Below are 21088 nucleotides of genomic sequence, written 5' to 3' on the forward strand. Positions count from 1 at the left end.
ATTCAATTTTTTAATAAAGTATTTTTTAGAAATTTTTTTAAATAATATTTTTAAATTCAATTATTTTAAATATTTTCAATTAAATATTTCTGAAAATTCAAATATTTATAAAAAAAGAATAATTTAATTTAAAATTCTTTAAAAAATCTAATTTTTTATAATTATTACAATATTGTAGAGGAAATAATGATTTTCAAAATTTTTAATTATAATTCTTTAAAATAATTGATTATAATTTTTTTAATTGCCTAAAAATAATTCATTTAAAGGAATTCAATTATTTTTCGAAAAATTATTAAAAATAAATTATTAATTATTGTTATATTAAAAACAATTTTTGAGAAATTTAAATTTCCCAGAAAATTTTGCAACAGTTTCAGCAACTTAATAAAATTTGTTTTATAAATAAATTATTAATTTTAATCCACCCAATAGTGTAGCTTAAATTAAATGAATTTAAAGAAAACAATTTTTAATCAGCTACAGTCACTAATAAATCGACAATAAAATAATTATTTATTTTTAAATTCAAATTTTTTTATAATTAAATTCTGTTTCTGTTTGCAGTAATCTTGGGTTGGCAGGCATACCTGTTGTTCAAGAGCAGCCAATCAGATGTAGTGTGAAATTGTAAATAAAAAATGGCGACAAAGAGAGCCATTTGTTTAGCAAAAGATGTAAATAAATTGCAAATAGTTATCAATAAATCACCATTGTCAATAGTATGTCGTGATTATTCCTCTAATAAACCAGAAGATGTGGAAACTCACACAGGACAGGTAGGGAAATACCATAAAAATACCATTTAACAAAACATAACCTCAAATTCTATTTTGATTACGTCAGTTCTCTTTGGATTTTATTTTTAAAAAATAGTAAATGAAAATGAATTTTAATTATTTATTATTAATATTCATAATCGATACAAGTATTATTAAAATACCGATAATTCTCCTTTTTAAATTTTACCCATAATTTCCAAATTGAGAAATTGGTTCCATAAATAATTGTCTCAAATACATCTACATGGTTTTATTTTCTATTTTGTATTTATTCTATTTATTCAATATTCTAACAAATTACAATGCCTGTTTAATATTAAAGCAGTAAATAGTTTACTATTATAGTATTTATATTTTATTATTATTAAAAGTTCCAATATTATTGAAATATTAAAAAATTGTAAATAAAGGAAATGTCGATAAATTCGTATTGAATGTAAAAGAGAAAGGTTGTTTTTTTGGTTCTATTTTTATTTATTTTCGTGTGTAGAAATTCGATGCTAACGACTATCGAATGGTGAGATTCACTGGATTGGAAGGAAAAGAAGTGAATAAAAATTGGGCAATAAAATTAATCGAAAAAGTTCCACCGATGGCTACAGAAGATCGTATTGTTGCCTGTGATGGAGGTGGTGGTCCATTAGGACATCCTAAAGTTTACATAAACTTGGTAATGAATTAAAATTAAATTTTCCTTATGATTTTTATCTTCTTTATTAATTTTCTCTATAAAAATATTTACAATTTCTCTACAATTATTTCTATAGTTTTGTTCCTTTTCTTATTACTTTTTACTCATATTTTATTTTCTCTTCAGTAATAATTGTAGAATTAAGTTTTGAATCGTTTTTTTTTTGAGAAGTAAAAAAAATATTTTTATTTCTTAGGATAAACCCGGAAATCACAGTTGCGGTTATTGTGGACTTCGATTTTATAAAGATGATCATCATCATTGATCATCGTTATCAATGCTAGTTTTCTGTGTATAATATATTTAATTAATTCAAAGAAAATGTATAATCAATAAATTAAATAAATTAGATATTTCAAGTTCAGAAAAAATTTATTTATTATTGCTGCGCAAAAAGTAAAATTATAAAGAGAGAGAGAGAAACGAAATTCAAATCTCGCGCCACAATTTAATCGATAGGGAAATTTTTTTATTTAAATTCAATTTGAAATTTATAACAATTAAATATCTACTATGAAAGTGAAATTTAGAAATAAATATTAAAGAATAAGTAAAATAATTACACGGTTTTTTTTTGGTGCCAAACAATAATTTTGTCTTAAAATTACCAAAAATTTTGATTTAAAATTTACCGGAGAATTTTTCATCTGGTAACATATGTTCACTGTCGTCAGCTGTCATCTGTGATTGTTTCAACAATATTTATTCTTGTTTTAAGGAATCGAGAATACTCTTTAAACCCTAGAAAATTATTTATGTAATTTATTTAACAGTGACTGTTATTTGTAAATAATTTAATTACAGGTGAGAAAGAATTTATTTGACAATTTCGAAAAGTAATAAATGTTTATGGATTAGTGTAAAATTTATGACAAGTTCTGTCAAGGACATTGTTCAATTATTACACTATTATTATTTCTAAGATAAGATTTTGACAATTAGCACAAATAAAAGATTTATTTACGCATTTTGTATATTTCACGTGAAATTTCAATAGATATAAATAATTTATATCGTAATAGATTGAAATAATTTTATCAGACTTTGGTTATTGAGGAAAATATTATTGATTGCATAATAAACAAGAAGTTTGGGATTTACGACGAATTTCTACATTAATTTTATTATTAAATAAATAATTAATAATTTAGATATTTATAATTGTTTAAAATTAATTTTTGCAGAGATGTCTGGAAATCAAGTACAAAGAAAGTTTATTTTTAATATTTTTCGAAACATTCATCAAAGTGGGAAATTTTGTACAAAAGGAACTCAGGAAAGTTTGAATAGTGATAATGTGAAGAATGCGGAGAAACAGGAGGCAAAAAATACTCCTCTACCTGGTTCTTCGAAAAATACAAGTGGTAGTGTATAAATTTCTTTTTATTTTTGAAGAAATTAAGAATAATTTTTTTGTTAATTTAATTTAAAGTTTATACGTATTATTTTATTTAATCGATTATATTTATCTTTATTCGAACAGATTCTATGCGTCAATATAGGGAACTTAGACTGGTCGATAAATGGTTACTCGTTTGGTTTAAAAAATATAAATCTGTCAAGGATATACCATCTCGTATTCCGTAAGTATTTATTTATTATTAGGCCTCGAATTAAATTTTTAATTATTAAATAATTAAAAACATAATTTTTTGAATTTTTTCAATTTATTTGCAAAAAATGCGAGTCTTTCGTCTTTTTTTTACAAATATGTATTGCTAACAAAATAAAACATTATTTTAGTTATAATTTATAATTATTCAAAAATTAAAATATTTTCAATTATACATATTTGCAAAAAAAAGTAATTTTTTAGAATTATTATTCAAATTTTTGGAGAAATTATTCATTTTCGAAATTCTTAATTAAAATCTTTAAAAATTAAATTTTTTTCAAAAAGAAAGTAAATTAAGTTTTTAAAAAACTGCTTCTTTTAGAATTCTTCAGAAAAATGATGTTTTTTCATGTTTATAATTAAAATTCTTCAAAAAATTTGATTATTTTTTAATAGTTATTCTGAAAACAATTATTTAAATACAAAAATTCAATTTTTTTAAAAAAAGAATTGAATTTTTGTATTTAAATAATTGATTTCTCAAAGAATTTTCGGAATTTTATTAAACAATAATTGATTTAGAGAAGAAGTTTACTGAAATATATTGTGGAAAATAATTGAATTTTGAAAGAATTAAAATTACAATTTTTGGAAATATTTAAATTATATACAAAATTGAAATTACAATATCATAAAAATTTTAATTTAAAAAACTCAAATTCTTGTAAAAAAGTAAATAACAAGTATTTAATTATTTATACAATAAAATTATTGAAGTCTCGAATAATTAAATTTAGAAATTAGTGAAAAGTCAGGAAAATAAAAAATTTTGAATTTGGAGAAAAAAAATTGAATGAGAAATAAATGATTTTAGATTTTTTTCTTGTATCTTTAATTCGACTAAAGCGCCTTTTTTCAACTCTCTTTTAAAGTCGATCTAAGGCTCTGTTTTCTAATATATAATAAAATCAAAAACTAATATTATATGAACTTTGATATTAAAGTACATTTTGTTATGAAAGCTTGCTAATAAAATTTTTCTCTCTTATTAAAATATAAAAAAAAAATAAATACAATTGAAATTCATGACAAATTTTATGAATTTCAGTTACGCAGAACTCGATCATATTCACGACAAAAGTCGTATTCGAATTGGAAATATTTTAATGGCATTCGGTCTAATTATTTGCGCCTATGGATATTTCAGTGGAAAGCAAAGTGCCAAAGAGGGTGATTCATTGCAAAAAAGAGTAGAAGATCGTCACAAGAAAGCTCGTGATGAATATTTACTAGCGCAACAACAGTCAAAAGGCACTTAAAAATATTTTAGCGGAAAAGAATCAAAACTTTAACCATAGGCGAAATTCTGTACATTTTAGTCCATAATTAATTGTTGATATATTATTTAATTTTCAAATAAGAATTTTTATTATTGCAAAATAATAAAATTTTAATTTATATTTATGTCTTAATATCATTTTTATAACGAAATTTCATTTAGTTGAAAAAATTCCTTTTTTCCTAATTTTTTATAATTTTATAATTTTCCATTTTTCACTTTTTACAAGTAGAAATAAATTGAATATCTAGTATTTTTTACTTAGGTAAAAAAAATTGATTTATACAGAATTTAAAAAAAAATTAAATAAATTAACTAAAGGGGGGAAGAAGTTTCCATTTTCGTTAAATTTTTTTTTTTTTATAAGGCTGTTCTTTGACTATTCATACTGAGAGGAATCGCTTGAAGTTCAGTTCTCATGCAAAGAAATTCACCACACACGCACATTATAATAACACAGACGATATTTAAACACCACCAGCTGAATGTCGTTGGAAATGTTCCATTATAGAGCCAACAACAAATAAGATGAATTAAATGCGCTGTACAGGCAAAATCCATGCATTGCTTTGTTCTTTGTACAATTCGCCATAGTGCAAGTGCACCAATTAGGGCATTTATTATAAATATCGTTATCACTAGATGACCACCAAAATCACGTACATGAATTTCTTTATATTGAAATGCATAGTCAAGGGAACGTGTCGAGCCCATTAATGTTGCCGTCATCCATATCCATATGCCGAGGAAAAAATACATTATTGTCTGTACGGCAATTATTTGGCATATTATTAAAAATGGATCCCATGTTGTCTTACGAAATTGTCCCGAAATTCCGTTCATCTCGATAAATTTTCTTCCTCTCAACTCAATTGAGATACGAGAGAATTTATTTCAAGTTCATTGACTCTTTTTCTAAACAAAAAGAATTCGAGAATTTCAGAATATTTATGAATAATAATTATATTTATAATAATAATAATTATATAAAATAATAATAAAAATATAAATAAATGACGAAAATTAAAAGAAATTAAAAAGGAATTTATAATTTATAATTCACATTTTATACGAAAATAGTTTTTATCTTATCTTAACTACAGGGCTCGAACTAGTAAATTTGCTTGAAGTCCGTAAAACTCCGTTTTTATTTAAAAAAAAGTCCGAATTAAATTATAGTAATAATAATAATAATAGTAAGAATATCTGTTTGTTATTCAAAACATGACAAAAATGATGGAAAAAAAACAAAGAAATTGCGTACAACAATATTTCCATTTTTCGCACTTTACACTTACCTTATAAACATTTTTCACATTTTTCAAAAAGTTAAAAATAATAAACTTGTAAATAAAATAAAAGACATTTTTTAATTTCGAATAAAAACACCTTTTATTTACAATATTACAATCTTTACAATTTCAGTTCGAAAAAAGAAAAGCAACTTTGAGGTTAGGTTCTTGACGTCATTTGCATGTCATTTGACCCATTTGACACATACTATTAAATCTCGTACATAGGTCGCTATATGCATTCACTAAGGTCCGTTCACATTTTTCAGTAAATGTCTCATCTAATTGGTAATTTCCGTTTATTGAACGCACGTCATTGGTTTCGATTCTCATTCTTTTTTTAAATGCAACATTTGACATGTGATCGCACATGTGACATGTGACAGATCAGCTGATTAATGGCTAACGAAAACATGGTGCATTTTTCTGTTCAACCCCAGGAAAATAATAAAAATAACAAGAATAACGAAATGGAGGTGGACAATAATGAAGACGAAACCCTAAATCCAGAAGGTATTTTTACAATTTCTTTTCTACGAGTCTAAAATTTGTTTTCTTGAAATAATTTCAAGCAGAAAAGTTTGAGAACCTGAGACGTAATTTAATTGATTTAATTAAATAAATACAAATACAACAGTTCTAAATAAAAAAATCTAATAATCCAATTATTAGATTTTGTTGTATTTATGTTTGTTGCTTGTTATAAAAATAAAATTTCCATCAAAATAAATGGTAACTGAGTAAATAAAATTATTTAGAATACCAAGCATTGAACAACAAATTGGATCAATTGAATTCGGTTTTGGATTCTCTGGAAAGGAAAAACGATGACATTCACGCTGAGCTGAAGAGTTTATTGGAATCGAATCGGAAATTCCGAAAGCAAATTCAAGAGGCTGGTCAAGAAGAGTAATTAAGATTTGTTATTAATTTTATTAGCTAATTTTTGCGAAAAAAACAAGAAAAAAATGTAGGAGAAGAAAACTATTCAATTTTCGAATTCAGAAATATGAAAATAGTTTTAATTTAAGTACAAAACACTACATTCTTGTAGTTTTTAAATAAAATGCCGCATTTTACTTATAGAAAAATAACAGATTTTCAAAAGTGATACAATAAAAAGAAAAATTTGAAGAAAATTATAATAAAAAAAAATAATAGTAAAGAAAATAATTAGAAAGGAAATAATAAGAAAAAAGAATTAAATAATAAAGAAAATAATAAGAAAAGAAATTATAATAAAAAACATAATAATGAAATAATAATAATTAAAAAAGTAATAAAATAAAAATCAATAAAAACAATAAAAATAGAGAAAATAAAAACTATTGTCAATAAAACGAAAATTGTTAACTTGAAGAACGATTTACACCAAAAGTGTCAGTTAATTTTTATTTGTGCGTCGATTTTTCAATTTTTTCTGTATATTTACAATTATTATTATTTTCTTTTAAAAAAGTTATATTTTGTCTAATTGCGAAATGAACGAAAAACGAAAATGTAATTTTATGGCGTTTGCGCAATTATTAATTTTTATTTCCTCGAATAAGTTGAATCTCATCGAGAAAAATTATTTTATTATCACTTACTGAATTTTTGTTGTTTACTAAAAAGAACAATAAAGAATTTATTTTACTTTAATAAGTATTCCTAACTGCAAATTTCCTCGTATTTTTTATCCAGAAATTAAAAATTTAGATAAAACAGAAAAATTAGTAATTAAAAATTTAAAGAAGACGGAAAAATAAATAATAAATATGAATAACAGAAGAATCAAATCATAAATTTTATTTATTTTATGTTTAAAATCATCTCAAGTGGAAAATATTCTGCAAATTCTTGTTTTTGAATCATTGTCGAATAATTGTCTTTAAGGATAATTAATTGAAAATTCTAATATTTATTTTTAAAAAAGTCCTTTTAATGTTTTTCTTTCAACTACATTTGTGAAATATTCGATTTTTATATTCTAAAGGATTCGCGGCAAATAATAAGAAATCTTTGAAAATTTCATTATCAAAATCTTGAATAATTAAGGCATTCGATTCGTTATTATTGAAATGATCAATAACGACTTGTCCTCTTGTTTTGTTTCCATTTAATTCAATATCAACGTGATACGGAACTAAATTCGAGGCCATTTTTGGATTTAATACCACGGCCGTTAGAAAAACGTCACAAGGTACGTAGAATGGTAGAATTTTTTCCGCCGACGCCGATAGTATTTTCTCTTCAATTGCATTCATTAAATGTACAACTGGCGTGTCTATTTGACCGAAAACTTCCTTTCGCCATTCCTAAAAAAAACAAATTTAACCAAATTAAATATTTTATTTAAATGTAGGTATATAAATAAATAAAAATTAACAAAACATAACAATAGAAGAAAATAAAAACAAAATTAATTTTTAGAAAATTAAAATAATTGATATAATAATTAAAAAATAGCGTAGAATAAAGAAACATACGTATGTAATTTGTGATTTTAAGCAAGTTTCCCAAGGAAAGAGCCACAATTTATTAGTGCTACAAAGAACAATGTGAGCGCTTTCTGGATCGGAGAAGAAATTAAATTCCGCCTGTGGTGTTGTATTTCCCAAAGCTGAAAATAAATTGTTATTAGAATAATATTCACATTGATTCGTCAATAAATGAAAATAAAAATCGAAACAAAAATAATAATAAATAATAATGTCATATTAAATAAAACAAAAGTAATAGAATAAAAAAAGAAAATACCTGAAATATTTTTTCCTTCCATTATTAATATTTATAAAAACAATTTTTTTCATCATCTTCAAAAAATGTAAAAAAAATTTCTTTAAAAAAAAATAAAATAAAACGACAGTTTATAAATTATAAAATAGTGATAAACAAACGAAAGTAATATAAACTTAAATAATAAATAAAACGAAAGTAATTTTGTTTTATTTAACATTTCAGTTTTTAAAAATAAAAAAACAAAAGAAAGAAAAAAACTTAATAATTAATTAATATTTATAATAATAATAATAATAATAAAAAGAAAATAAATAAAAATAATAAAAAAAATCGAAATTCAAAAGAACACAAACCAGTGTAATTTCCACCCATAACATAAAATCTTTTTACATGATTTGCAAATTCTGGATACATTTTAATTGCCAATGCAATATTGGTTAATGGTCCAAGTGCTAAAATCGAAACTTCTCCTTGAAAAAGAAGAAAATTTTTTTGTTAAATTTTCAATTCGATTTTTTTGTTTCGAATTAAATGCTCACATGAATATTATACCAGAATATTCTGAAACTATTCTTTGCAGAGCACAAACGGCGTGCTCTGATTTTAATTTACTAATATCGGGTTTGTTTTGAAAAACATTTCCAAAACCATCAGCTCCGTGATATTGAATATTTGCGGCAATTTTTGCATTTTCCGTATTAAGAAGCGATGAATACGCTCCCTTATAAACGGGAATCTAGAAAAAAGAATCTTATTTTATTATCAGCATTTACAATAAAATAAAACATTTTTATTATTTATAGTATTTAAAAAATAAAGAAAATTAATTAAAATAAAAAAACAAGAATTAAAATACTGTACACAGTGTTTTAATTCTTGTTTTTTATTTTAATTTAATTTTCTTTATTTTTATATTAATATATTTTGTAATAATAATTATTAAGATATTTATAAAATTATTAATAATAATAATATATTTTTTATCAAATATATTTACATATCTGGATAAAATTTACCTTTTTTTAAAATAATAGAAAAATATTTTAATAGTAGAGTATTAATTATTTTGTTAATTGTAGTAACTTATTATAATTATTGAACTTACTTCAGATCCATTGCAAACTTCTAAAGTTCTAAATACATTAGAAACGACATTATCTACGGAAGTATTTCCATTCACGCAAGTAATGCCCATTAATTCAATTTCATTTAATTTGTGAGCCTCTATTAGTAAAATTAAAGATAAAGCGTCATCAGTTCCAGCATCACAGTCGACGATAATTTTCTCTGGCTTCATTCTGATATATTTATTTATAACAACAAAAGAGGTTATTATTCTCTTTGTGTGAAACCAATTCTCAACTATGGAATAAATTTACTATTAACAATAGCCACTAGACTACTTATTATAAATTTATTATCATCTCAATAATTAATAATAGCCACTAGATTATTGTTAATACAGTTTATCTCTTTTGTAAACAATTTATGACGAAATTCTGATGATTGATAATGTTTTTACAGTTTTCTTGATAATAAAAGACGTGAATATACTTCCCTTTTGTTACAATAGAAAATAACAATGAACCACTTTTTGTAATTTAAAAAAAAAAACAAAAACTATAATTCATAAACAAAGGAGACGAAACATTTGATTTTAATTTTAAACCAAATAACAAACGTATAAATAAAAATCTAGATTTGTAAACTAATTTAAAATACTTAATTCAATCTGAATATTTTTGTTTAGAAATAATAATAATTTTCTTTTAAAAGTAATTTCGAAAATAAAAAAAATTCGCATTGTTTTTTGAAAGAAACAATCACGTGAAGTCGCGAACTGTCAAACTGTCACTTTTAGAGGTTAGGTTGTTTACAAACGTTACAAACTTTCGCATTATATAATATTCTGCCTTATATTATTAAGTTTATTTGATAAATAACTCAACAATATCGTTATAAATGATTTACAGTCATATTCCAGTAATAAAAGTAATTAATAATTGCTTTAATTAATTAATCCTTTCTAAAAAAAGACATGGGATAAAAGAATCGAATGCACTCGAAAGTGTAACTCGAAAAGTATCGAAAAGATTAAGCATCGGTAATATGAATAGAAGGGCGAACTCATGTTTCCAAATGAAATTGTAGTACATTAAAAATTCACATATACTTAAGAGATGGAGCTGCAGTCTGAAATTATTCTTTTACCACTAAATAAATAATAATATAAATAATAAATAACATATAATTTGTAATTAAAAATATAATTAAATTAATAGAAAATTTTACACTTAGCAAAAAAATATTTTAAGTAAAATAGAATTTTATTTAAAAAATTATTAAATTGAAAAAATTAACATTTGAACTTTTAAAAATTGAACAAAAATGAACATGGAATAGAAGCAACGAAGACGGCCGAAGGCCGTCTGAGGCGCTAGTTTAGGTAAAAAAAAAACGTTAGTTCCGGGTTTGTCCGCAAGATATAGGTAGATGTCGCCCCGAAAAATGGTGTTTTTTGGTAGTTTTTGAGTTTCACATGTAATTCGACTTTGTCGAAACTAGCACTCTCATTGGCTAGATTCAAATTTGCGCGCGAACCAACAAGCCAATGAGAGTAATATAAAATATAAAGGTGCATTTCCACGTAGGTCGCTTTCATTGGCTTTTTGGTTCGCGCGCAAATTTGAATCAAGCCAATGAGAGTGCTAGTTTCGACAAAGTCGAATTACATGGAAAACTCAAAAACTACCAAAAAACACAATTTTTTGGGGCGACATCTACCTATATCTTGCGGACAAACCCGGAACTAACGTTTTTTCACTTAAATTAATTAATTAAAGCAATTATTAATTACTTTTATTACCGGAATATAATTGTAAATCATTTAGAAGAATTATAATTAAGTTATTTATTGAATAATAGTTAATAATATAGTGACGTATTATTATATATTAATGTTTTGATTTTTAATTACAAGTTTTGGAGGTTTAGGAAAATGACGCGTACTGTGCAATCACCTTTAAAATGTTAAAAAATGTTATTTTTATAGTAAAAAATAGAAAAATACAAATTACAAATTTTTTTAATACTTTAAAATTAATTTAACATTTTTTTAAAAACTACTTTATATTAGTAATAGTAAATTAGTAATTATTAATTTTAAAAATGTATCACTAATTGTTGGTGACTTTTTTTTATTTTGGTAACACTGGTTGTTTCTTGTGTGTGCATGATGTGTGTTTTTGAGTCCCATTGTCAACGTTTAGTGGGCGGTCTCCGGTTGTTTTTGTATCCTGTAAATATATAGGAAATTTCATAAAATATTTAGTGTAAATTAAATATTTTTAACCATTAATAAGTGATAAATTAATTTATATTAATTTTTGTAATTGTTCAAATAGTGTTTGTTTGCAGTTTATTATAACCTAACCTTCTATTTGTTGATAGCATTTTTTTCTTTATTATAAAGTATATTTTTTCTTTGTTTCACTTTGTGTTTTCTTCTCGTATATATATATAATTACGTTTTTGAAATATCTTTCTTCATAAATCCATTGTTTGTGTGATAAAAATAGTTTCGTTTTGAAAAAAAAATATATATCGTGCATATCAATAATTATTGAGAATAATATATTGAGAGCAGATCAATCATGTTTCGGAAAAGCATTTTCCTTCTTGTATTAACTTTAATTTATTGTGGATTTGCTCATGAAGAAGATGTACATACTGTTCAGTATAATGAGGAAACATTTAAAGAAGCAGTCAGCAAGAAAAATCACTTTATCATGTTTTACGCACCTTGGTAAGATTTTGTATATTTATTTTTAATTAAGTACTGCAATTTTTCGGAGTAATCCATTTTTTACTACTTTTATTCTTATTTTATTGATATTAATATTATTATAATTATTATTCTTATTATATTATTATTATTATTATTATTATTATTATTATTATTATTATTATTATTATTATTATTAAATATTATTTATTACAGTCGATTGATTATTTTATTTACTATTTCTTAGGAAATAATTTGATAATAAATAACGAAATTGCTTGAAAATTATTTTTATTGAAAATGTACAGAAAAACGAGGTTCTGCTTCGAAAGGAAGATGGTATTGAATGATAATGTGAATGATTAGATAAAAGTCCAGTTTTATTATTACATACGTGGTGATTTGAAGAGTTTAAACTAATATTAAAATTTTTTGTTTAAAAAATACGAGAAAGAAATATTTTTTAACCAAATGAATTTAATAAATAAAATTCACTTTAAGATCGAAAAATGTAAAATTAAATTTAAATTCAATTAAAAATTAAATCAAATTTAATTTAATTAAATTTTCGTAATAAAAAATATAAATTTAATTTACAATTTTAATTATTCAAATGCTACATTAATAAAATTACTAATTGTAAATGAGAAATGAAATTAATAAATGAGATTAAAGAAAGCGATTGAGATATGGACTGATGCTTCTGTATTTCAATTTTAATTATCTATTAGGGAGATTAATGCATATGATAATAATTTCTACATTAATATTTACTTCGTGAATAATCGTCTGAGTAATTTTATTTTTATCACATTTCACGAGATAATACACATATATTTATTTAATATTAAATTATTCTAATTAAAAAAACATTTATTTTTTTCTGTAAAACACTTGAAAAAATGTTTAATTTTTAAATTTCTCTTCTTTGTTGTTAATTGATCTCATAATTGAATTATTGATAAAAATTATTATCATGCTAATATTTTTTTAAAAATAAAATTAATTTAAATAAATTATTGTTCCAATGAAAGTCATACAGTAGATTAAATAATGTATAAAAAAAATAATAAAATAATAATAGTAATATTATAATATAATATTAATGAGAATAAGAATTTTATTAAAATAATATAATAATAGAATATAAATAAATTCGGGGGCAAAAACTAAAAAGTTACTTGGAATAGATTTTTTATTTATAAAATTTTAGTTTAGATTTAAATTTCCAATTAATTATAATAAAATAATTTTGTTTTAGTTTTTTTGTAAGTTCATTTATACTGTAAATAAATAATTAAATGTGTATTAAATTAAAAAGCTTGTAGTTATAGAAAATAAAAAAGTATTTTCGAATATAATTTTAAATTCTTGTGTAATAAAAATTTTAATTATTATTTTCTGATTAAATTGTTTTTAGGTGCGGTCACTGCCAAAGACTTGGTCCCATTTGGGAGCAACTTGCAGAAATGTTGAACGAGGACGATGACAGTCGTGTTAGAATTGGAAAAGTCGATTGTACAACAGACAATACAGTTTGTTCGGAACATGATGTGACTGGTTATCCTACGTAAGTAATTTTTTTTTACAATTATTTCTTTTAGAATTATGTATTAAATTCTAATTTTTAAATTATGTTTAATTCTAATTTTAGAATTTATTAAAAATTTTCATTGTTGACGTCGCATTATTCTTTTAATTTACTAAAAAATTTGAATTTTCCTTTCTAAACGCAGGCTCAAATTTTTCAAGGCTGGCGAATCACAGGGTACAAAATTCCGTGGAACTCGCGACTTACCATCTTTAACTTCATTCATCAATGAACAATTGGGCAGCAGTCCTTCAGTACATAAATTTTATATTATTTATTCTTAAGTTTTTTCTTCTTTTTATCGTAATTTTTTTATTTATTTATTTTTATTATTTGATTATTTTTTTACTTTTCTTGTATATTTTTTTGTTCACTTTCCTTATTTTTGTTTGTTTATTCTTTTTAATTGTTTATTTTTTTGTTTCTTTCTTTTTTCGTTTATTTAAATTGTATATGTATTTATTTACTTTCTTTATACTTTTTGTATTTATTATTTTATTTACGTTTTGTTTCTTTATTTGTTTCATTCTATTCATTTTTTTTGTCTTTTTATTTTGTTTTATTAATTTTTTCCTTCCTCGTGTAGGAATCTTTTTTTATTTAAATTCTTTTGTTTATTTTTTTAAAAGTACAATGAAAATAATTTACCTTTAAATGAAAAAAATAAATTTTCAGGAAGAGGAACAAAATGAAGAAGAGGAAATCGTACCTTCAATTCCAGAGGCTGTGAATGGATTGATAGAATTAACTGAGTACACATTTGACAAGCATGTATCGAATGGTAATCATTTTGTTAAATTCTATGCACCTTGGTGTGGACATTGTCAAAAATTAGCGCCAACATGGGACGAACTTGCCAACAGTTTGAGTCACGAGAAATCAGTGAGCATTGCCAAAATCGATTGCACTCAATATCGTAGCGTTTGCGGTCAATTTGACATTAAGGGATATCCCACATTACTCTGGATTGAAGACGGTAAAAAGGTAAATTTACAAAACATTTTCAATTTTTATTCCTTTTTGTAGAAAAAAAAATCCTTTATTATTATCATTTGAAAGACAATGTCTTTCAAATGATAAATGAAAATGAGAATGAAAACAATGTCATTGTTTTCATTCTTTGACTTACTCAAAAGATTTAGATAGCCTTTTGTTTGTTTTTTTTATTAAATTTGTCACACAGGGAGCAATGGGAAACATTAACCAAATTTTGGTAACATTTCTTTTTAGTAAATTATAAATATTTAATTATGATTTTTACTGGCAACGATTATAATCCTTTGGAATTTTAAATAAATATAATAATTAATAATAATAAACTATATTCCTAATGGTTGTATTTTGGTGCTTTTTGTTTCCTACTTTTTATTTAAATTTTTCTTTTTGATGTTTTGAATTTAAAAAATTAATGAAATTCTAATTTAATTCTTTGAAGATTAAAAAATACCAAAAATTAAATAAATCACATTGTTTTCAATTCAAAATATTTCTTTTATATTATTTCTCTTGTGATTCTCAATCTGAAATATGTAATTGAATTTTTACAAAGGAATTAATTAAAATTTTTCAACATAAATAAATTTCTTGCGAAAAATGTAATTTAAAATCTTTAAAAATAAGTTAATTCTTACGAGGAATTTCGCTAAAATATTATTAAAATTATTTAAATTCTTGTAAAGAGTTTTATCAAAATTTTTTAAAATAACTAAATTTCTGCAAAGAATGTTATAATTAACATTTTTTTTAAATAATCCAATTCTTTAGAGGAATTTTATTACAATTTTTATAAATAATTGAATTCTTTTAATAAATGCTATTAATTTTGAAAATAATTGAAGTCTTGGTAGGAATTTTATTAAAATTATATTAAAAATAAGTAAATTTTTATAAAAAAATTTTACCAAAATTATTGAATTACTACGAAAAATTTCACTATTTACGAATAGAATTGAATTTTTTTTTTAAAGGTTCTAACTAAATTTTTTTCTTGTAAACAATTTTATTAAAATTCTTCAAAATAATAAAATTTATGCGGAAAATTTGATTAAAATTCTTTAAAATAATTAAATTTCTGCGAAGAATTTTATAAATTACAAAAATAATTGAATTCTCATAAATAAGTTTATTAAAAATTTTCAAAAGTAATTGAATTTCTATGTTCAATTTTTTTTTTTTAAAATTAAATTCCTGCGAAAAATTTAATAATTATTTATGAAAATAATTGAAATCTTGCTCAAAATTTAATTAAAATTTTCGAAAATATTTGAATTTGTGTTCAAGGAATTTAATTAAAATTATATTTGAAATATTTCAATTCTCATAAAGAATTTAATTAAAATTTTTCAAAAGAATTGAAGTTTTACGAAGAATTTTATCATATTTTTTGAAAACAATAAATAATTATAATTAACTATTAGTAATTTAATTCTTGCGACGAATTTTATTTTTCATGTAAATTAATTGAATTCATGCGACGAATTTTATTATATATTTAAATAATTGAATTCTTGTGACAAATTTTATTTACATTTTTGAAAATAATTGAATTTTTGAGAAGTTTTATATTATTTATGTGAATAATTGAATGTTTTTCTGCTCATGGAAATAATATTGAATTCTTGTGACGAATTTTATTTAAATTTTTAAAAATAATTAAATTCTTCTATAGATTTTCTTCTTGATTGAAAATAATTATATTCCGGCGAAAAATTATATTATTATTTATAAAAATAATTAAATTCCTAGAAATAATTATATTATTTACAAAAATAATTTAATACTTGCGAAGAATTTTATTAAAAGTGTATTAAAAACCATGGAATTCTTGCGAAGAATTTTATTAAAATTGTAATGAAAATAATTTAATTCCTGCATGAATTTTACTATTTATAAAAATAATTGAATTTTATTATTCATGGAACTAATTTGAATCCTGCGACGAATTTTATTTAAATTTTTTAAATCGAGGTAAAAATTTTATTAAAATTAAGTAAATTTTTATAAAGACTTTTACCAAAATTTTTCAAAATAATTGAATTTCTGCGAATAATTTTATTTATTTCGGAAAACAATTCAATTTTTTCAAAGTATTTAATTTTGTTTTTTCTTGTAATGTATTTTATTGAAATTTTTCAAAATAATAAACATTTGCGAAGAATTTTATTCAAATCAACTTTTTTTTTACAGAAAGATAAATACACTGGACAGAGAAGTCACGAGGATTTGAAGACTTACGTGTCGACAATGCTTGGCAAGAGTGCAGAAGGTGATGACAGTGAAGAAAATGATGCCGATCGTTTAATTCCATCGGTGGCTGTATTAACCGGAGAAACATTTGATCACGGCGTCGAGAATGGAATTTCATTTGTTAAATTCTTTGCACCATGGTGCGCACATTGTAAACGATTAGCACCAACTTGGGAGGATTTAGGAAAGAAATTTTCCAGCAAAGATGGTATAAGCATTGCAAAAGTTGATTGTACAATGACACCAAGTAAATCACTGTGTAGCGAGCAAGAAATCGATGGTTTTCCAACTTTAATTTTATATAAAGATGGAAAGAAAATTTCCGAGTACAATGGATCGCGTAGCTTAGACGATCTCTATGAATTTGTCATGAATCATTTACAAGCACACGATGAACTGTGATTTGCTTCCTATAATCAATTTTTTTAAAATTATTTTAATGCGTGTACAAAGTCAGTATTTTATGAAATATTTTGATCGTCAATGACCCGAATTTTTTGTTTCCAGATACAAAAAAAAAAAAAAAGATTTGCTATAGGAATAAAAAAATACAGTTTTTTTATTGATGACTAACAGATTTCTTTTCTTTTTTTTGAAGTGAAATTTTTAAGATATTTAAAATTTTTATCTCCGTGTACTTAGAATTTTATTTACAGTGAGAAAGAGTTTGTGTAGCGTTGTGTTAGAATATTTATTGATGTCAATTTTTGTGACGTTCTTCCAGTTCTTATTTTGTCTTGTGTCATGTCTTCAAAAAAAAGATAAAAATATTAAAGTGTATTTTACAATATATTTTTTTCTTCTTGCTGGAAATTAATTATTTATTTCGAGAGAGAGAGAAAAAAAATATTTGCCATAAGGAGAAAATGAAAACAGTGTGATTTAATATTTATGTTATATTTTACAGTTACAATCTGTATTACATTTATACATTAATTTCATGTACAAGACAAATTCCAATGTGCAATGAAGATATTTACAATGTTAGAATGCAGATTTTTTATACTCTATTTTATATCGGCATTTTTCAAGAATTTTTCAATTTATCCTAATTTTTCCATTTTTCAATTTTTACATTTTAATTTTTTTCCTCCTATTGACAAGTAAAGTCAAAATGATAAATTTTTTTTGTCATTTTTTTCTTTTTATTGAATATATATCAAGTTTCTGGAAATTTGCCGATATAATTTTTCGAAATCACATAAAAGTCTTAAACTTCCAAGAAGATGTTTCTTTGTTTTTATATTTCAAAAAACCTCACCTCAAGTTTCAATAAAAATTTTGTCGAAAAAAATTATTGTATTTTGTATTCATTTAAACGTTTAGGTATTCACTAACTATAATAATAATAATTATTTAATAATTTCCATAATTTCAAAATGAATGAATTAATTTTTAATGTAAGTCATTAAAAAATAAATTAATTACAAGTTGATGATTAAAATTTTAGTATAAAAAATTTGTTACGATAGAGAATGGAAAAATTAATTTCTATAGTTAGGTAATTATAGGAGTAATTTTTGAAATTCTATTCGTAAACTAAGCGGTACATTTACAATTTCTAGAATATTGCGCTTAAAATTTATCGTTAATTGAAAAATTATACAGTAATTAATTAATTATATTTATATGGAAATTTTTTAGAACAGCCGTCATAGATCGTCGCAAGTTGAGACGAATTTATTTACATTTTATAATTAAACGCCTACTAAATATTTATAATTAGAAGGAGAAAATTTCTTTACACTAGAATTGAAGCAAAGAACAAAAAATTCTATAATCTTGATAAATTAAAAAAAAATACTATGAGAGATTGCACATTTTTTTTATCACTCACTTTGATGAATATTATTCGCGAAGTGTTTTGGAACGAAATAAAAATTTTTTTTTGGAAATAAATTGTACACTGCAAAAATTTTCAACTGAGAATTAATTTTGAAAATCAAATTTACGAGAATTTAATATATTAATTAATTTTTAATTGAATTATTAATTTGCTCCGTAATTTTAAATTTAGTTAATCAATTTTAAATATTTAATTGAATTTCTCGAAAAAATTTAATTATTTTCAAAAATTATTAATAAAATAATATTCTGCTCAAGAATTACATTTTTTTCAAAATTGTAATAAAATTAAAATTCAATTATCTTTAATACAATTTTAGTTAAATTTCTCGGAAGAATTTAATTAATTTCATTTTTCATAACAATTAAATTATTTTCAAATATTTTTTTTTAAATCTGTTCAAGAAATGAACTGTATTTCAAATTTTTTTTGATTTTTTATAAGAATTCTTTATAAGAATTCAATTAGGTATTTTCAATTTTCAATAGGATTTTTATTAAATTCTTCGCAAGAATTCAATTCTGTTCATTATAATTATAATAAAATTTCTTAATAATTTTTAATAATTACAATAAAGTTCTTGTAAAAAATTCAATTATTTTCAAATCTACAATTTTACTTAAATTCTTCGTAAAAATTTAATCATTAATTATTCGAAATTAAAAAATAATTTTTCTTTTCTAATTTCTATCAATTTTTTAGAGACTAGAAATTATAAATCATAAATTATAAAGAAATAAATTCTATTGACAAAAACATCGTCGAATTTTTTTTTGCAGTGTACATTACAGTTATTTTATAGCGAAAAAAATTTTCCAGTCTTTATCTCATAAAAATCGCTATTGTACTTAGAACAAAAATTTCTAAATTATGACAATAACTGCATATTGTTGTGTTGTAATAAAAATTAAGTTATTCCAAAAAGATCTTTTCTATTTACGAATATTATTGATAACGGAAAGAAAAAATATTTACAAATTAAAATTAAATTAAAATTAAAAACGAATAATTGACAAATAAATAACAAATTTAAAAAATATACAAATTTTAACATTAGAAAACAACAATAAAATTTCATTTCGAAAAAAGAATGATAATTTAAAAAATAACAAATTTCCAAAGCGAAAATTAAGTCGAGTTTAATTTTTTTACAGAATAGAAAAAAGAAGAAGAAGAAGAAAAATTAGAGTCGATAGGATAATTTCTTTTCGAAATAGAAAAATTCTTTAAACGCTAAAGCACCTAAAAAGCGAGAAAATTGAATAAATTCAGATTTAATTCTGAATATCGATAATATTCTAAATACGAATTTAGTAATTTTAATTACAGCATTTACATAAAAATGATCGCGTAACGATGATATAATTATCTTTAGAAAAATTTCCGTCTTTTTTTTATATATTTATTTATGTCTCGTTGATATATTTAAAATTATGATATATCGAAATTTTACCAAAGAAAATTACTATTTTCATTTACTTTTTTTTTATATATACGATATAATCTCCTAACAGTGAGTATTTTGAGTATGAGATTCCATTTTATATATGTTGTCTAATAGATTGGCTATTGGTATTTGTCCAATAGTTTCGCGGAAAAATAAATATTCAATAGTCTTTGGTTTAACGTCGTCTAATAATTGCAATAGACGTTTGAGTTTCCAGAATTTTTGATGCGAATAACGATGCGTTGTATACTCTAAGAATATCGAGTGAACTTGAATGTAAAGCATCTCAACTGCTTCTGGAGCGTTTAGATCGTCCACTTCTGTATCATTATTAAGCAAAAAAAAAAAATGAAATGTAGAATTTTATTTTACAAATTTTTAACTTTCATTTTACTAATTTTTAAATTTTATTTTCTACAAATTTTTCAATTTTATGTTAATAATTTTTAAATTTAATTTCAAAAGATACAAAATACATTTTTATTTTTAACAATAAATAATTTAAATAATGGGAAGGGAATTCATTGCTTTTTTAGTTTTAGAAAAGAAGTGAATTGAATTTTACTTGATTTTGTAATTGATAATTTTAAAAATTTACCTGGAGTAAATAAAACTGCACCTTTCATGCAACCCCATTCTCCACTGTCGGGACAAATTTGCTTGTACTTGTAAATTATTTTCTGAAAAATGAAAAAACTAGGTATTATTTCCAAATAATAAATTATATGGATTTTATATTTATAAATTACAGCAAAAAAATTGAAACAATTCAATTATTTTCAATACAATTTTAA

General features: G+C 22.5%; 7 protein-coding genes across 15 annotated transcripts in view; 4 read left to right on the forward strand and 3 right to left on the reverse strand.

Moving 5' to 3' along the window:
* Positions 1–603: 603 nt before the first annotated feature.
* On the forward strand, positions 604–1837 carry LOC122499610 (NADH dehydrogenase [ubiquinone] iron-sulfur protein 6, mitochondrial). Its single transcript, XM_043608059.1, has 3 exons — positions 604–779; positions 1273–1452; positions 1670–1837. The coding sequence occupies exons 1-3, from the start codon at positions 642–644 to the stop codon at positions 1736–1738; spliced, it is 387 nt and encodes a 128-aa protein (XP_043463994.1). The 5' UTR covers positions 604–641; the 3' UTR covers positions 1739–1837.
* A 280-nt stretch (positions 1838–2117) lies between these two features.
* Positions 2118–4488, forward strand: LOC122499604. The gene is made up of 4 exons (XM_043608053.1): positions 2118–2277; positions 2658–2837; positions 2957–3056; positions 4137–4488. The coding sequence occupies exons 2-4, from the start codon at positions 2660–2662 to the stop codon at positions 4345–4347; spliced, it is 489 nt and encodes a 162-aa protein (XP_043463988.1). The 5' UTR covers positions 2118–2277; positions 2658–2659; the 3' UTR covers positions 4348–4488.
* A 217-nt stretch (positions 4489–4705) lies between these two features.
* Positions 4706–5856, reverse strand: LOC122499630 (protein SYS1 homolog). The gene is made up of 2 exons (XM_043608084.1): positions 5666–5856; positions 4706–5282 (listed from the first exon to the last, which is right to left on the reverse strand). Exon 2 carries the CDS (start codon positions 5208–5210, stop codon positions 4728–4730), a length of 483 nt encoding a protein of 160 aa, XP_043464019.1. The 5' UTR covers positions 5211–5282; positions 5666–5856; the 3' UTR covers positions 4706–4727.
* Positions 5857–6010: 154 nt separating this feature from the next.
* Positions 6011–6775, forward strand: LOC122499639 (bublin coiled-coil protein). The gene is made up of 2 exons (XM_043608095.1): positions 6011–6172; positions 6418–6775. The coding sequence occupies exons 1-2, from the start codon at positions 6058–6060 to the stop codon at positions 6570–6572; spliced, it is 270 nt and encodes an 89-aa protein (XP_043464030.1). The 5' UTR covers positions 6011–6057; the 3' UTR covers positions 6573–6775.
* A 698-nt stretch (positions 6776–7473) lies between these two features.
* On the reverse strand, positions 7474–10557 carry LOC122499648 (inosine-uridine preferring nucleoside hydrolase-like). 4 transcript variants are annotated; one of them, XM_043608104.1, is made up of 6 exons: positions 10352–10557; positions 9486–9742; positions 8933–9116; positions 8734–8850; positions 8128–8261; positions 7474–7956 (listed from the first exon to the last, which is right to left on the reverse strand). In XM_043608104.1, the coding sequence occupies exons 2-6, from the start codon at positions 9675–9677 to the stop codon at positions 7594–7596; spliced, it is 990 nt and encodes a 329-aa protein (XP_043464039.1). In that variant the 5' UTR covers positions 9678–9742; positions 10352–10557; the 3' UTR covers positions 7474–7593. The 4 variants fall into 4 exon arrangements, with proteins under 4 accessions (XP_043464039.1, XP_043464045.1, XP_043464054.1 ...); XM_043608110.1 differs by having other exon boundaries at positions 10330–10557; XM_043608119.1 differs by having other exon boundaries at positions 10271–10557.
* Positions 10558–11627: 1070 nt separating this feature from the next.
* Positions 11628–18228, forward strand: LOC122499940 (thioredoxin domain-containing protein 5 homolog). Its single transcript, XM_043608549.1, has 5 exons — positions 11628–12185; positions 13585–13734; positions 13901–14009; positions 14431–14739; positions 16942–18228. The coding sequence occupies exons 1-5, from the start codon at positions 12034–12036 to the stop codon at positions 17401–17403; spliced, it is 1182 nt and encodes a 393-aa protein (XP_043464484.1). The 5' UTR covers positions 11628–12033; the 3' UTR covers positions 17404–18228.
* Positions 18229–19984: 1756 nt separating this feature from the next.
* The window catches only part of LOC122500034 (protein dissatisfaction-like), a 52078-nt gene continuing 50974 nt past the window's right edge, over positions 19985–21088 (reverse strand). For all 6 annotated transcript variants that reach the window (XM_043608747.1, XM_043608742.1, XM_043608733.1 and 3 more), the window contains 2 exons: positions 20893–20974; positions 19985–20614 (listed from right to left, as the gene is read on the reverse strand). In XM_043608747.1, the coding sequence (XP_043464682.1) occupies positions 20355–20614; positions 20893–20974 (342 nt within the window). In that variant the 3' untranslated portion in view covers positions 19985–20354. The remainder of the gene's footprint in view (positions 20615–20892; positions 20975–21088) is intronic.

This window comes from Leptopilina heterotoma, unplaced genomic scaffold (assembly GCF_015476425.1).
Source record: "Leptopilina heterotoma isolate Lh14 unplaced genomic scaffold, ASM1547642v1 Lhet_101, whole genome shotgun sequence".
NCBI lineage: Eukaryota > Metazoa > Arthropoda > Insecta > Hymenoptera > Figitidae > Leptopilina > Leptopilina heterotoma.

What these genes read in the sequence shown, in the direction of transcription:
- LOC122499639 (XM_043608095.1), top strand. Translation starts at nt 6,058, where the DNA reads ATGGCTAACGAAAACATGGTGCATTTTTCTGTTCAACCCCAGGAAAAT. An exon ending in CGAAACCCTAAATCCAGAAG is followed by an intron (nt 6,173 to 6,417) that starts GTATTTTTACAA and finishes AAAATTATTTAG; the next exon opens with AATACCAAGCATTGAACAAC.
- LOC122499604 (XM_043608053.1), top strand. Translation starts at nt 2,660, where the DNA reads ATGTCTGGAAATCAAGTACAAAGAAAGTTTATTTTTAATATTTTTCGA. An exon ending in TTCTTCGAAAAATACAAGTG is followed by an intron (nt 2,838 to 2,956) that starts GTAGTGTATAAA and finishes TTATTCGAACAG; the next exon opens with ATTCTATGCGTCAATATAGG. An exon ending in GATATACCATCTCGTATTCC is followed by an intron (nt 3,057 to 4,136) that starts GTAAGTATTTAT and finishes TATGAATTTCAG; the next exon opens with TTACGCAGAACTCGATCATA.
- LOC122499630 (XM_043608084.1), bottom strand. Translation starts at nt 5,210, where the DNA reads ATGAACGGAATTTCGGGACAATTTCGTAAGACAACATGGGATCCATTT.
- LOC122499610 (XM_043608059.1), top strand. Translation starts at nt 642, where the DNA reads ATGGCGACAAAGAGAGCCATTTGTTTAGCAAAAGATGTAAATAAATTG. An exon ending in TGGAAACTCACACAGGACAG is followed by an intron (nt 780 to 1,272) that starts GTAGGGAAATAC and finishes TTTCGTGTGTAG; the next exon opens with AAATTCGATGCTAACGACTA. An exon ending in CTAAAGTTTACATAAACTTG is followed by an intron (nt 1,453 to 1,669) that starts GTAATGAATTAA and finishes TTTATTTCTTAG; the next exon opens with GATAAACCCGGAAATCACAG.
- LOC122499648 (XM_043608104.1), bottom strand. Translation starts at nt 9,677, where the DNA reads ATGAAGCCAGAGAAAATTATCGTCGACTGTGATGCTGGAACTGATGAC. An exon ending in AAGTTTGCAATGGATCTGAA is followed by an intron (nt 9,117 to 9,485) that starts GTAAGTTCAATA and finishes TCTTTTTTCTAG; the next exon opens with ATTCCCGTTTATAAGGGAGC. An exon ending in TATGGGTGGAAATTACACTG is followed by an intron (nt 8,262 to 8,733) that starts GTTTGTGTTCTT and finishes ATTTATTTTCAG; the next exon opens with CTTTGGGAAATACAACACCA.
- LOC122499940 (XM_043608549.1), top strand. Translation starts at nt 12,034, where the DNA reads ATGTTTCGGAAAAGCATTTTCCTTCTTGTATTAACTTTAATTTATTGT. An exon ending in GATGTGACTGGTTATCCTAC is followed by an intron (nt 13,735 to 13,900) that starts GTAAGTAATTTT and finishes TTCTAAACGCAG; the next exon opens with GCTCAAATTTTTCAAGGCTG. An exon ending in GGATTGAAGACGGTAAAAAG is followed by an intron (nt 14,740 to 16,941) that starts GTAAATTTACAA and finishes TTTTTTTTACAG; the next exon opens with AAAGATAAATACACTGGACA.